This window comes from Anabas testudineus, chromosome 16 (genome assembly GCF_900324465.2).
Source record: "Anabas testudineus chromosome 16, fAnaTes1.2, whole genome shotgun sequence".
Classification (NCBI taxonomy): Eukaryota; Metazoa; Chordata; class Actinopteri; order Anabantiformes; family Anabantidae; genus Anabas; species Anabas testudineus.
The window spans coordinates 16,527,570-16,543,993 of record NC_046625.1 but is presented as its reverse complement, the minus strand read 5'-3'; the positions used below and the strand labels follow the sequence as shown (position 1 = coordinate 16,543,993).

Genomic DNA, 16,424 nt, shown 5'->3' with positions numbered 1-16,424 from the left:
ATTATGTATGAAGACGTACTGTCAGTAACTGTGTCATATTAACAGTGTTGGCTTCATATGTAAACTAACCATTAAAAAAATCACAAAGCTATTCTACTTTGTTATGTGCATCCTATAAAGTAGAGAAAAGTGAAGTTAATAATAAATCACCCTAAAATGATTGATGATATTAGTACAATTATTTAAATAGCAATGCCATCAAAACAACAAAGACAAGTGACATGACATATTCAACACATTAAAAAATCTGGGTTAATGAGCAAACAGCAGTTTGTCGGGTTGGGTTAGAATCTCAAACACTAAGACAGACAACAGTTGTGACTAATACCTGAGTAGTTAAGAGCAGGGGCAGAAGCCATTTTAGGCTGGAGAACTGGAAAAAATGACAGGATTTAAAATCTCATTTATATATGTCATATATGGATAACTGACTGACTGCTCATTCATCTGTTACCAAATTAAAATGTTCCTTAGGTTACATATCCTTTATAATGAAGGCAAAATACACTGCCCGTCGAAATAAAAAGTCATACATTCTAAGATTTCATTGGACCGTCTTTAGCTTTGATTACGGCACACATTCACCGTGACATTATTTCAATAAGCTTCTGCAATGTCGCAACATTTATTCCATAAATAACCTGGTTATTCAGTATATTCAGGTAGTCAGTTGACCTCGTTTTTTGGACACATAACATTGCTTAACATCTTTTACTTGACCACAGGATGTGTCTTCTGACATGGTCGTTAAAGAAATGAGAAGCTACTCACTGCATCAGTTAGGGTTAAATAACTTGTTGCAAGCTGAAAACTTTAATCATTCATGCTGTAATATCCAGTGGGAGGCTCATTTGCTTAGTTAAATCCAGATGGTGACTTTTTTTTTGGACGAGCAGTGTAAAATACAACATTAAATGATATCTGTCTATGAAAATCACATAATCTTCTAAATGTTCATCATTACTTTCATGGCCATAAACCATCTTTTAACTCTTAAGCTCTTAGTACTTGACAGGAAACATTTTCTATAAATATCAGTGGCAGTGGACTGTTAATGGACATATGTTAATGAGCCAAACATCTTAGAACTTAATTCAGCTTCCTAGTAGATAAGGGGTGGTGTATCCTAATTAGAGCACACCCACAGATAAATTGTGATTACCAAGGTTCACTTAGCTGAATATGTTGCAAGAAACATAACACCATGTTTTATTTCTGGTTGGTTAAATCAATAATGCATGTAACTACGTGTCAACAAATATTTGCATGATGGTCAAGCTGCCCAGTACAGTGTATTGCTGTTATGTAGGTCACTGCTGGAGATCCATTACTTTCTGAGTTTCAGTTATGGCACAAATTGTCTTTTGCTTTCTTTATTGATTTTACACCGATTTTCCATTGATGTTACAATCTAACATAAGTTGGAAGAGTTAAGTAAACACGTAATTTTAAGGCACTGGCTGATGTTAAACTATTTGTTTCTTGTAGCACAATTCTGTTTTGACCTGCTCATCATTCACAGGAAAGCATTTTATGTAGGTAGCAGAAATGCTGCCCCCCCCCCCCCCCCCCCCCCCACAATACAATAGCAATAAAAAGACCTGTATTTCACTAAAAGCACTAAAAGCATAAGCAAACTAAAATGGCGGTTGATGATTTCCCAGTCTACAGTAGACAATATCACACAGCAGCACCAAACTCTGTTCATAATAATGTGCTTTATACTTTTTGATTTACTTAGCTTACTCATACTCTACTGTATATAGCTTAACCATAACCCAACAGAAATAGAAAATTACAAAAAGTGGTTAAGGTTTACCTAGACTCTGATCATGTACATAGAGCTCCTTGATCCCAAGCTCTGTCAGAGATTTGTCCAGCGGTAACTCGTGCCGACTGATGCTGTCCTTCAGGAGCAGGACGTGTGCAGGTTCAAACTCACACTTGTCACAGATAACTGGTATCAGAGCCTGGAGTGGTACAAACGGGTTAACCCGTACCACTGCTTTCTGGCTGCCGTGGTAGTTCACCATCAAACGCACCGTTTTCTGATACAGAGAGAGGAGAAAACAAAGGTTACCCTTAATGAAAGAGATTAGACAAAAGAAAACAACAGCCAAAGATTGATGAATTAGCTTGAATTAGCTTAGTCTGAAGATAACAGTATAAACAGAAGATAAAAAATAAAAGTAACATGAACCCATGACGTGTCATGCTTTCTTTGAGTTTCAATTTTTAAAAGCTGTAAAATATGAAGGAGCATGAAGAGAGAAAGACATTGGGTTAGACTGGTTGTTGATAGAAAATGATACATTTAATAGACTATATATACAGTCAGATGCCTGTGTGCATGTGTGTTTGCAGACATGCATACAGTTAGATTTTTGATCATTGTGAAGACCAGCAGGAATTTTTAACTATTGGACTGAGGACATTTATACATGTTACTAATGAAACACCAAACTGTAAAGTGCTCTTTAAAGAAATGTCTTTTTAAAGTATGGTTCCCAATGTAATCTACAGAGATGTTCATTAAAGCATCAATAATTAGACTAGGTCTAATATGAAATTAAACCTATTGCTTTCACTGTCCATTGTATGCTCATCATCACACAAGCACATTTGACATGACACTATATACCACACCAGTCCAAAAACAGCATAACTGTAATGATGTTCATAATATTACTAACTGATCAGATAATAGTCTCATAGTGCCACATGGAAATCCAAGTGACCATTCAACTCAAATCAAATTGATCAATCCCAGTTTTTAAAGCAATGTGTCACACCTAGCAACAGGGTTAACTACACGTCCTCAGCGACATTAAAGTCAGTTTCCTCTTCTCACTCGCAGTTGCTTTTAGAATTTTTGAGTCTCAGAATCAGACTAAAATTGACTTATGTCAATAGCTACTCACCCCAAAAATAGCTATTGCAGCTATTTTTTTGTCTAAAAACTCACTGGTGCACCACAATGTATCAACTTTAGTTTGTATGTAATGTAGTTCAAATTAAAAGGAGACTAAATAGAAGCTAACAGTATTATCACATTTAGATGTTACTGTTACTGGAATGCCAGTGCAGACTATTGTCTGTTGTTTGTCTGTCAAACAGTGAAGCTGTTGCTGCGTGATGCCTAAGTTTGCCTTTAAAAACAGCGGCTGGTTCAGTTTATTATCTGTTGTTCAATGTTATGGTATGGTAAAAACCTACTGTTGACGTCAATGTCAAAGTTGTCCTTTCTGACCCACACAAAGGGCAGGGTTGTTGTATGGTTGTTGAATGTATCTTACTGACAGATGAAAGCAGCTAAGCAGCTGCTAAGACTGGTGGTACAATGGGAATAGAGATAAAACTGAGAGGCATGACTGACAGTTTCAGACACTTTCAGTGTCTAAAATGGTGTTAAGTCTCTGGCCTAAAGCCAGGGAGGGTCATAGAGGGAGAACAGTCAGTGAGCTCTGAGAAGTGCAGAGAAATAATGCATGGTAACTAAAGGTAAGGCACTCATCAAATATTCAAACTGTAGGAGGAGAGATGAAGAGAGGCAGAGAAAAGGGAAGAGAGAAAAAGACTAATGTTGAGAACAAAAAAAGTACAGGTATGCTAATGAATTGTAAAAACAGATTGAATATGGGAAAAAGAGAAAAGGCACAGACTGGAAACCCAGTGTGGAAGAACTGACTTCAATGTCATGCTAAACCAGTTTAATCCCAACCAGCTTCCTACCTTGGCATGGGCCCTTATAGGCTTCACTGGCCTTGCTTTCTGCCAGCGGTCCGAGGTAAGAGGTAGAGAGGCAAGGAATGAATATTACACAAGGCTTCAAGCTAAGGAACTATAAATATAGTACATCTAGACTGTTCGACCATTAGATTAAGCTTCATCGCCGGCTGGTTTTAGGTTGATCTATTATGACAGCCTTTGATCTATTTTAATAAAATATAAGACCAATTTCTCTGTAATCTTGATGCAGAAGTTTTTTTTTTAAATATGCTGTGGCATATACAAAATTTAACACACCAAGCACACATGAGAACATCCAGATCGCATTATCAGGTCCCACTGTGACTCACCTCTGGCACTTTAGGGGCTGGTCTGCGTACCACTTTCTCCTCCCAGACTTTCTCCTTGATAAGAACACAGGCCACGTTCAGGGATCCCAGGAGAGCGTTGGGCTTGAACCCCAAAGGGTGGCCCTCAGGCGACAGCAGTTCCAGGGTGTGCAATGCTGGATTCAGGTGGTAGCGGCTACATAGCTCAACCAGCAGGTCCATCAGTGCCTTACTGAGAGAGGGCGATAAAGCATTAAGAGGGGTGAAGAGAGAGAAAGTGAAATAAAGGGTGGGGAGGAGAGAGAGGGTGGGAGGGAGTTTGGAGGAAAGAATCGCGGGAAGAGATGCAGAGCGCCAGAGAAAGCAAGAGAGGAACGAGAGACGATAGGGTTACAAAGCCTACCTAGATTTAGCTCTAGTGAAGAGTAAAGTAATTAGTTCATACTAGAAACCAGTCCACACTCTCAGCTATAGCTTAGGCATTTGTTTCGATTACTCATGTAAAAATAGTAATTGGGCTGATTGTATTACAATGACAGGATTTTAGTACTTCTGTCCAGACTATGAAAACACAAAAATTATTAGTCCATGTAATCATTAAATTAAAGATTATGATTTAGTTATTTTGTTCAAATACTGACAATGGGGAGAACTAAAACCGTCTTACACTGACAGTGACAAATCATAGCAGTCTAGAGAAATAATGACAGCACTGACTGGTATGACAAACCACTGTACTTATGTCCACTGAGCCAAGAGGAGGTCTATACAAGAAGTCTGCCTCATTGCCTTGTGTATCTGCTTATGTATATGGCAAGGTCCACGTAATGAGGAGGCCTTTAGTACTACCTGTCAGTCCTGAGATACAGAAACCAAGAGACAGTGTCCAATGTTTTCTGGGAACAGCCAGATCAAATGACAGAAATGAGAGATAGCACTACAAAGGATACCATTGACAGTCAGTAACAAATGGACACAGTCTATGACTAAAATCTGCAATGTGCTTTTATGTTGCATTATAATCAAACACAACAACTCAATCATTATCTGAGAAGTGCTAAGCATATACTGCATTTTTATCAGCTCATATGCAAACTATCACAGTTCATTCTCACTTAACTTTATTATAAAGTATGGTATATGCCAGATCATAAATGTTCAGATAATTACAAATTACATCATAGATAGGAAAGTCTGACATTATGTATATGGCATCTATGTTTTCCTTTTCATTTAGTCTCATGGTGCTGTCAAAATAAGACTGGGTTTAAATAGTAATTTAAATATATGCATGATATTGGAACAAAGCAATGGCAGAACCAGATAAAGAGCATATAAATAGGAATAATACATTATATACCATTAGAGCTACAATATTTAAGATGTTCAGATTCACTATGGGAAAAAGGGGTTTGAAAACGTTGGCAGTTTAAGATCACAAAATAGTAATATATAATTGTAGAATGTTGGTCAGTCCTAAGATACTATGACTAGTGTGATGTATCACAGAGACACCTACTGGCCTAAAGTTTATTGCTATTAAAGGAACACTGTGTTTATGTACCAAGGTGGCATCCCTAATTTTCTGCCCTAAAAGAAAATCTCATTAGGGGCAGAGAACATTACTAGGTCAGCAATTATCTGCTGACTCCCTGGGACAAAGCTTGTGCTGAGACTGGGAATGGGACCCCCTTGACAAGGCCCCACTAGTACAACAACCCAAACAGATCAAGAAGTGAAAACCAGGTCTCACACTATTTGTCTGGGGACTGACACAACATCCTTATATGCATACATATAAACAGTGTATTAACATGTACGTGTAGTATGAGTGGGCGGGACATTTTGCAGTCACAGATCAAAGAAAATAACAAAGTGTTATGATTATAGCACATCTTTTGCCCAAACACATTAGAAAGGGGGTGTTACAACAGTGCTTGTGGGCCCCCCTCTGTCCTCTTACCTTCCATCCTCAGTTACATAAGTCTGGTATCCCTGTGGTAGTGTTAGCTGTAGATCCACAGTGGGCCTCAGCATGTTCTCCTTGGCATCCACACCTGACGTCCCTCCACCATCAGGCACAGTTTTTCTGAAGATGTGGCGAGGGGCAGGTTGAGGGACCTGCGGTGGAGGTGGGGCACGAGCCTTCATTCTCCTGAATATAGGAGATATACAAAAAAGAAAAAAAAAAGATTACTATTAACTAAAACAAACCTAAACAAACTAAATTGCCCTACGTCATTTATCCTATTTACACGCTGGTATGTCATTTCTGTCTGTACATGGTTGAACATTTACAATTCTTTTCTGTTCTCTGTATCACGCACGGTGGAGTTCACACACACACACACACACACACAAAGATATGTGCGTGCAAACACTCAGACAACTGCACGCCAAGCTAAAGGAGACATTTAACTTTAAAGTCCTAATGACTGATTGATTCACTCACTCAATTATTAATTTATTCAACCAGCTACCAAAACTGATCCATCTATACATCCATCCATTATCTTAACCTCCTTGTCCTCTGAAGGGTCGCAAGCATGCTGGTGCCTACTGAATTACTTTCACAGCAAAAATTGAAGTATGAGGTATTAATATAGATTAATTAATCACAGAGACAGTTTACAGGTGTTTATAGTTCTCTTCAAATCAGTACATTTGTATGACTTCATTGAAACAACAGTATTAGTAGTAGATTATCCAACTTTTATTACTGTTTATTTACTTTTCTTTTTAAATAAATGTATGTATGTATGTATAAATCATTTTAGTTCATGCAAGTAATTTTTGTTTTTCGTTTTGTCTTACACAGCACCACGACCTAATTAAAACACATTGTCACCTTAGGAATAGCTTGAATACTATATATATTATACATATAATATAAAAATGGCTGTTTTTCTGCTTCCGTTTATAACTTTGTTCTTTGTTTAGATTACATAACAGTCTTCAGATATGCTTAGGTAATCCTTTTGGTTGTCAAGATTAATCAGGCTTGAGAAGCAGTTTTTTCCATCTTCTCCTCTAAATAAAATGTTCATAATTTATAACAACACCTTTTATAATGACAATCTTGGGCACTCTTATTTTTACAAAATAGTAATTAATACCTGCTACTTTAATATTGACATATGTGATCTTATTCCAAGTCTTAACAGTTCATTTTAAGAGATACAGTTTGAATCAATGAAGTGAAATTTACATTAATATAGAATTTGAATTTCATCAGTAACATTTTTTGCAGCATGATAAAAATATTCAAAGCAGCGATATTAGTGGGTCATAAGGTATGTGGTTGACTCAGTTGCATACCATAACTTAGTGTATACAATAACACTATGAAAATCATAGAAACGTGTAATATAAATCAATACTCAATCCACAGCTCATATAGGTGGAGATATCCCATAGTGAGGTGTTGTTATCCATGAATTTGACCTCGGCTCAACATAACCTCTACTTAGCCTGACAGACAGAGCTGATTAGACACTCACTCTGCTAACAAAGACAAATAGCTATTTTGTGCCACACATTTTAGCACGTACTCTCTCTGTGTCTTCACAACACCAATATTAGCTTTAGATTTTAAAAAAGAAGAATTTAACACTCACTTCAAAAATATTCCCTGCGTTGATTAAGTGTTTCAGAAGTGTTATATATCTCACTGATTATTGATCCAGTTCCATGGATTTGGCTCATTCAGAAAATGTGTGTGCAGAGTAATCCAGTGGTGTATAGTCTATTATCCCTCAAGTTACTTCTGCCGAGTGTAAATGCAAAGACAGCACAGCAAAGGAAGAATGCACGTGAACACAGAACAGTGTGCGGACTCTAACCCAGCAAAAGTTAACCATTACCAGCGACGTCAGATATCAACTAACTCTCAACCACAGGACGCATAGTATCATTGACCTATTATGCAATGTTGAAAGTAGCTTTCAATGGACAATCATGAGACTGACAGGCTAGTGTAATCAGGATTGAGCATAATAATAATCACAATGATAGTGTAATCACAGAGCATATCATTTCTTATCTTTAACCGCAACCAACTAAAACATTCATTCAAAAACATATTGTTTATTCATTTATGTGTAGATTTACTCATTTAGATGAACACAAAGAAAAGCATTTTTGCTAGCAGCTTAGAGGTCTTTGAAGGTAAAAAGAACTGGACTCAGAATTGTGCAACCGGGCCCCAGCCAAGCTTAACACAGTCAGCTAGTATCCTTCTCTACCTTTCCTTTGCTGTTTGTCTCGCCATAACATTTCACTCTCTCTCTTTCTCTCTCTCTCTCTCTCTCACACACAAAGGCGCCTTTAGGAAAAGCCTCGTCTCCCACAGAGTTAGAATGAGCAAGTGTAAACAGAGAGAAGGAGAGAGAGCAAAGCAGGAGCAGGGAACGAAAGCAACCCTGGAAACCCAGCTCTGGCACAGGGGGGCAGTAAGTGCTGGACTGAGTTACAAATGGACTCACACACACAAACACATACCGAGGGAAAAGAGACAGAGAAGGTTACTAATGGACATTCAGAACTACTCAGTTCTTTTCACTTGACTAAACAGCACTAACAAGGATATATTTCTTTCACTAAGTTGTATTAAATGTGCTTTTCTACTTACCATGTTAAACTACTACTTCAACTTACTATAATGTTTCTAAAAGAGTCATTAGTTACATACTATAATGTAAGAAAATAGATGGTTATTTCACCTTATAATACTGTGTGTTTTCTATAAAAATCATCCAAGAAACAACCAACCTGATTCTCTGGCAGTTGTTGTTAGAATTACTATTGAACTTACTGCTCATTTTTAAAAAGCTGACAGCCAGCTATTACTCAACAATCACTATCAAACCTTGAAGGGTGGGGTATAATGTAGTAGGGATGATTCAGGTGTATATATGATATCATTCTTAATGACATAATACAACATCCTCTCCAATCGTAATATCCATGCTCTCTGCTGATTGAGGCACTCTGGATGGTTGATGGCTGTATTTATGCAAAGACACAAATCAGTGTATATACTATAGGATAAAGATTTTAAAAACCTCCTGCAGTATACTAACTGAATTAATTCAAAACCACCCCATAATGAAGTAAATTCATTTCAATTACATGATTGATCACATCAGTGTTTATAGCACTAATATATAGAATACATAAATCTAAATCAATGTATATCACAGTCTTACTGTTATCGACAAATTAAATCAGACACACTGGAGGTTACCTTGGTTTAGTAACTATTGTGACTATTGATTATTTATTCCAGCCCTAGAAAGTCAGCTTAAAATAATAATATTAGTAGCCTATTTTTACTTAAAAACCATTTGCCAGCTTATATAAGTTTCCATCATCAGTCTACTGTTGATACCTTCAATCCAATGGGACAGAAACATACTTACTGAAGTTACTAAGACGGCATGTAGGACAGCAAGACAAAACGTAATGCAGAACAGTGACAGTGTTAGCAGGCTGTATGCAGCAGTCTCAGTGGTTTATTCTTTAGGCTTAAGTAAGTATTATTAGTATTAATATTAGTATTAATATTATTTCTTGTAATTTATTACTCATTATTTATCATTTGCATTTTGCACTATTCTTTCTCTTAAGCATAATAACAAAAAACAGTAATTGCTTTTTTTATTATTGGAACATCCCATTCTTGATGCTGGAACAGAATAAAAGACTTTATGTTGAAAAATATTAATATCATTGATTTATGTTTTGCCTTGATCTCAAAATTGCTATTGAGTATTATGGAATACCACTGGTACTGGTATCGACTAACAAATTTCTGGTATCGTGACATCCCTAATCCCTAGCCAGAAACATGGACATCCCATTAGTTGAGAGTTTGTGTAACACAATAGGATCAGTGAAACAATGAGTTACTATTTTCACTGAAGACAAATGAGTGGGAAAGGAGCAGATTAACTGTCCAATAACACAGCTCCAACTGACCTACATTCACTACAAAACACTTTGTACATTCTGACAATATAAACAAGAGATAAAGCCAAAAGCGTATGGCTTTTAATAATGGTGGATGCAAAAAATACATGACATTATTGGTTTGAGTCACATAAACACTCTATAACATGCACTCCAAGACCCTTTCGTTTGAAAAATTAAGGCACTTAATTGTTTTAGATGGTAAGTAAAATACACCCCAGACCATTCAAATATTAAAGCTAGTCGAGTAAAAGTCAAATGAGCATAAACAATCAGGATATTCTGTTTAAAGTAATACAGTTGTTCTTAAATGTCATCACAATCATTGGGAAATATCATTTCCAGTGAGTAGCTTTAGATTGAACTCATTTACCTTATGAACCACAACAACAGCAGTAGGTGAGCTGGTAGGAGGAGATGACTGTCATAAGGTTGATGATTAGATTGCAGTATTGGTGGTTCAAACAACTACACTCAAACCCTAAGCCCACCCCCACGCCAGAGCATTAACAAACCCAAAATGTTTAGTACTTGTGCTGTAAAATTATATTACTGTACAATAAATTATCAAAGTTTGTACGACAGAATACATTAAACGTATTTTAAAAACTGTATAACCCTATTCTGTGAGCAATAGAGTGGATGAGATATTTGCTAAATGGACTAGACTCATTATTATATATTCAAAATGTGGAAATATATAAAGGGCACGCGTCAGCAGAGAGTAGAAACAGTGACAAACTAAAAAAGTTTTATGCCTGAGTGCCACTTCAGGAACACACAAACCTACTTTGAGAACATGTATGTTAGAACAAAAGCCACACTTGTCACACTTGAGTTCTCACCTCCTGCATTGGACACAGCGTTAATACACATCCTGGACCCTCAGCCACACCCTTACACCAAGCACACAAACATACACTGTCCTGCTACTCGGCCAGCATACCTCTTGGGTGTCATGGTGTCCCCATGGCAACCTATATTTACACCACTCAACTGCAGAAGAGAGCCGACCTTAGTTTAGCAGCAGCTGTGGACTCTGGGCGCATACAAACAAAGCGTGATCAAGAAAAAAGAAACAGAAACATAAATGATACAAAAAAGGGAGCAGACAAATAAATATCTTCTAGTGTAGAAGTGAATATTGGAGATATATTTGAGCCGAGCAAAGCATTTGTTTGCAGTTGCTAGGTACACAACTGCCTAATTCAGCATATGCCTTGATTCTCATGTTACTAACCATGTAGTTTAAAACCACAACTGACTGCAATAAAAGCACACTGACTGCAGAATAATGCCAGTCTGACCTTCTGCATTGACACTATAAAGGTGGTCAACCACCATAGCAGCAATGCATTTATCACCTCCATAGTAAATAATGTTATAAATTAGACACACTATGTACATAATGTAGGCATATACTGTGTATGCTTGAATCTATGCCTTTACTGTGCAGTTTAAATTATTGTGATAGTTTGGAAATGGAATATCTTATATCATATCTATATATTTTTATAAATCAACTTCTCTCACTTTCTCTCTTACTCAAACATAAAAATGAATTAGCGATGAACATCTACAAAAAGTAGCAAGTATTGATGCATGCATTATCATTAACAAGATGAGGGTAGACATGCTACATGATCTTATACCAATATTGCATTACATAATATATTTAAGAATAGCAAGGTAACAACAGTGCTAACCACTACATCTGGGTTTGAATCATCGAGTTACCAGGTGCCTTTCTGTGTTGCATGTTGTCCCTGTGGGTTATCTCCTGGTACTCTGTCTTCCTTCTACCATCCAGATTAGCTTAAGGGTTAAGTTTGGGTTAGGCTTAACCAGTGACTCTAAATTGTCCAGTGGTATTACTGTGAGGGTGAATAGTTGTCTGTCTCTATATGGCAGTCCTGTGATAGACTAGATTATTCTTTAGTGGAAAAACAGGATAATAGATAGAAATATGGATAGCACATCATGACGTTCTCTAAAATCCATAATGAACGTAATTATACATGTATATCTTATGCCCTACACACCTTTGCATGCTTTATATAAACTATCTAACATCTACAATGATGTTCTTATGATATGAGTTAATAAGCCTTTAATTAGCCTTTTAACAATATCTTATTAGTATAAAGAATTTCAATTAAGAATATATTTTTTTGAGAGACTTTGAGAGGTTGCTTTTTCTGTTACACAGGACTGCAGTATCTCACAGACACTTAATAACCCACGGGAGTTTAAAAAACACCACCACACCTGAGGTGCTAAATAAATTGTTACTCACTGGGATCAATTAGGCTGCTTACACACTTAACAATTATTTAAAGGTTTGATATCCAGGATGTAATATGTTCACCTCAAACTGAGTCATTCACAAGTGATCCAGGAGTGTCTGATTCACACATTCTTAAAGGAGAGAAGTTCCAGCACCCCACCCTACTCATCTCCTGTTCTATACTGTCCTTCCTTAAAATATGTAGTCATCTTGTCCTGTTGTGACCAGTGACACACAGGCACACTAACAGATTAGCACAAGACATTTTCCAAGACAATAGAAATTCTCCAAAAATAAGAGTAGAAGGCCATCTTACTCTGAGGTCTGAACAGCTTTAGGCTTCATTATTTGACAAAATATGTCCATGACTTGTGGACAAAAATAAAGGGAACAGAACGGGATAGTGGTGTGGACATCAACATTAGAGAAAAAAGGAAAAGGAGATGGAATGTGAAAGCAGTAGCATAGAACAGCAGAAAAAAAGTCTGTTGTCTATTCACAAAGTGTTATGTTTAATCAGAGAAGGTTCCTGCTGACAAAAAAAAAACACAAAGAAAAGCACTAATGTTACCAATATTGTTTTAGTAGACAGGCAAAGTTCATCTCAACCCAGGACCATTAGATTAGGAAGGAATAACACAAATAATGTTTATCTGTGTCTAAAAAATTTAAAACAAAAACAAAACTCCTTGCTTCTCAACAGTTAACCATTAGCTAGGAAAATAAATCACCAATAGAGTCAATAGAAAGGCAACACTTAAAGAGCATGGTACCATCATAAAAATGTGCATATGCTTCCTGCTGACAGTGTCTCCTGGTTCAGTAATAATATCTTCAAAATTATACATGTTAGTAAATTACTGCCATTGTGGCATTAAGTGGTTATACTTTGATTTCTCTGTAACCAAGAAAGTAGCTATGTAGCGGCAGTGGTAAAGGTTTAAAAATATGAAATGAAAAAAACATATCCAAATTCATTCTCAACTAAGACACACCTCTGCCTTATCAGGCGATACTGCAGTAATGGTAAATCAGTTGGTGTTAGAGGAATCTGTCCTATCTGTAACACACATGCAGTCCATCTGTCTTCCAAACCCACATACTACAGTGACTAACTTATGACAGCAGGCAGCCAGAAATAAACCTGAACAGTCCATAACAGCTGCATGATAACGTCAGATAGATCCTACTGTAAAAGTTTGACAGAGGCAGTAGTTTAGCATTAAAACTGTTGGCTAGTGTTTTCTTTCACCAAGGACAGGCACAGGAAAACAAGCTAGATAAAGTAGAGGTGTCTATAAGGAGCACAGCAGTCTATTAATACAGCCAGTCTAGATGTCTCAAATGTTTAGCATGTTTCCTGAAATGCTTTGGAGTAAATATATTAGGAGCGTTGGTGCTGCTTTGATTGTGTACAGACGAAGGACCTATTATTTACATCTGGCTTTATACATTAGCCACCACAGACAGTATTGTATTTTTTTATGACTTAAAACATTCACAGACCAGCATCTGTCTTGGGTCCACCACAAACTGTCTCCTTGTTGTACTCATAAAGCGAGCAATGGTTATAATGCATGCTTGCAAATATGTCTAATCAGTGTATACTTTGGTCCTTGTCTTCTCTTGCAAAACAAATTCATGGACGCACTGCATCCACACCCTGTTGGATGGCCTGGGAAATGGATTCAGATATTAGTAGATACAGTCCATACTATACTGCTGCCAACACTACATAGTCTCAAATCTCACTCTCTGGTGTCTCTCAAGTTTCACAGGAGTTAAATTTAACTCATACTAAAAAACTACCAGTAAGTATCCAGATGTGACCACACACACAGACATTTTCCTCTTGGCCAAAAGTACATACAGTATAGCCTTCCAATAAAAGAGAAAAATAGGGAACCCCCTTAGTCAGCATTGCCAACCACATGAACCTTAAATTTCTAAATAAAGTAAATGTTTTGAAGGGTGTGTAGTTTGGGAAGGATGTGCCTGCTTCTGTCTAAAGATCTTCCTCTATGTAAGACCATGGCAGAGAAAAGAAACAGCACTGAGGGGTAATATCATCTTACATTACCTAGTTTATCTGAAACCATTTAAAGAATGAACAGATGACAGACTATATGGCAGAAAGCATGTAAAGGATGAGATTGACATTACAGTCCAGTGGGCACAGTTTGAAATTCATGTTTACACTGCAGATGGCAACAGGTGTTAATGTACCTTCATACAGAGAGCTTGTGAGTGCCCACGGGCATTTACTGTACACACAAACAGGACAGTAGGTGGCCAATAATTATCTCTGGGTGTGTGCTAAACCATAAACAGACAATTATGTAGAACACTGCACTGTCTCGAGCTGTACAATTTGTCAGGTCTTCCTGTGGAAGTGTTTTAAAACTGAACATATACAGAAACAAGACTAGTATAACCAACAAATGCATTTAAAAAGAACGGTGACATGTCAACAGTCAGACAGGTGATAAATAGTGGAACAAATCAGGATGCTAAAACTGGTTAGTGAGGCGTTGCATTTCTTTGCAGTATTCACAAGGTACAAATTCTAGAAATAAAAAAGTGGCAAGCTTTTGTCCCAAAAAGTTTCTATAAGCAAGTTTGTGATGATCATAACTGGGTACTGAACCATGTGACTAGAGTAAACTCACAATGTTAGACCTGGTTGTGTCTACTAAAAATAAAAGCAGAAAGACAGTAAAGACCTATTAAATTTCAAACAGGTCTTTAAATCCTTTGGAAGACTTGAAAAGCATCCTGTAGAATTAAGTTCTTCCTTCTTTATATTAGTCTGTTTCTTCCTTATTGCTTCAGTGGGAGTGGATAGTAAAACTATAACATGTAACAAAACCACATTAATCAGAGGCTTCTGAGCTAAAGCTCACTCAACACACTAATAGGCACACAGGCCCAGACATGTACAGGAAAACACCAGTGAGCTAATTAAGACTGCGTGTATATACCTTAACAATCTACTACTCTCATCAAAATACAACATGTTATTAAGTATTAAGTATTTAGTAGATTAAGTAAAACATACTAAAGAAATTGCCACATTTTCAGCTAGGTTTGATCTCAATGCAGTTTGAGAAGTCAGTGCTCATTATATTCCTGGGAGAAAAGCTAGTTATCTTTTGTGTCCATGCTTTATTAGATGCTCTTTCCACCAATCCTCTGGTGTGTGCTGAGGCTTGACACACATTCACATGCACACACACCACTACTCAGATTTCAATAATCATGTACAAACAAATTTCACTCCCTTTAAAGAGCTGTCTCTACCTTCCTCAGCTGTCTGCTCCGTGACAATGAGTGTGTGTCTGTGTCAGTGTAATGCAGTTTTATGAGGTGGTTTTATTTAGGACTATGCTGTGTGGCAAAGTAGCTATGGCCTGTCTGATGACGGAAGAGAGATCACCACACAAAGGGAGTTGTCATGGTAATTTATATGGACAGAAACGTTGCACAGACTGGATGAAAAGGCATTTTGGTTTCACCATAACACTGCCAACTGACTCTGAGACCAGTTTCCTTTGTAATTTGACCAAATAACTCTTGAGTATCTGAAATCACTGTGTTTACGTATCCAGCTAAAGGGACCTTTCCTGAAAGAGAAAGAGAAATAGGCTAACTTAATACACTTTATCAACATTCACTTTGGAACAGTATCACACGTCACCCGTGTTAAAAAAACTATATTTAGCTTATTTCTGCACTCCACGGCTGACAAACCTTTACCACACATCTGCACTACATATGGAGGAGTTAAGAGGATTTTATAGCATTCATGCCTTTAGAGTACAGGACACACAGAAATCCCTTCTTTTAACAATAATTACAATGCTGAGTTCAGAAGTGATTCACTTAGGAGGATCTGTCCATTGACTACACAACTGTTACTATAAAATCACATCTAAGGAGTGCATAATTACTGATGCACTTGGGTACTCACAAAGACATCCAAACTTTACTGTTATAAACAGACAACCCAGTGAAATCTATTGGGAAAAAAAACTTAACTCAGCGTTACTCGCATTTAATAAAAACATGCATACTGATTCTAATCATACTTTTATATTTAGAATAGAAAT

General features: G+C 37.0%; 1 protein-coding gene across 6 annotated transcripts in view; it reads right to left on the bottom strand.

The window, feature by feature from the left end:
• Positions 1-16,424, bottom strand: part of cobl (cordon-bleu WH2 repeat protein) — a 47,826-nt gene that overhangs the window by 29,936 nt on the left and 1,466 nt on the right. For 4 of the 6 annotated variants that reach the window (XM_026371344.1, XM_026371348.1, XM_026371349.1 and 1 more), the window contains exons 2-5: positions 6,022-6,213; positions 4,080-4,290; positions 1,820-2,048; positions 329-373 (exon numbers count right to left, since the gene is read on the bottom strand). In XM_026371344.1, coding sequence (XP_026227129.1) covers positions 329-373; positions 1,820-2,048; positions 4,080-4,290; positions 6,022-6,213 — 677 coding nt within the window. Of the gene's footprint in view, positions 1-328; positions 374-1,819; positions 2,049-4,079; positions 4,291-6,021; positions 6,214-7,675; positions 7,843-16,424 lie in introns of those variants that run through there. The other 2 variants (XM_026371345.1, XM_026371346.1) reach the window with 2 other exon arrangements.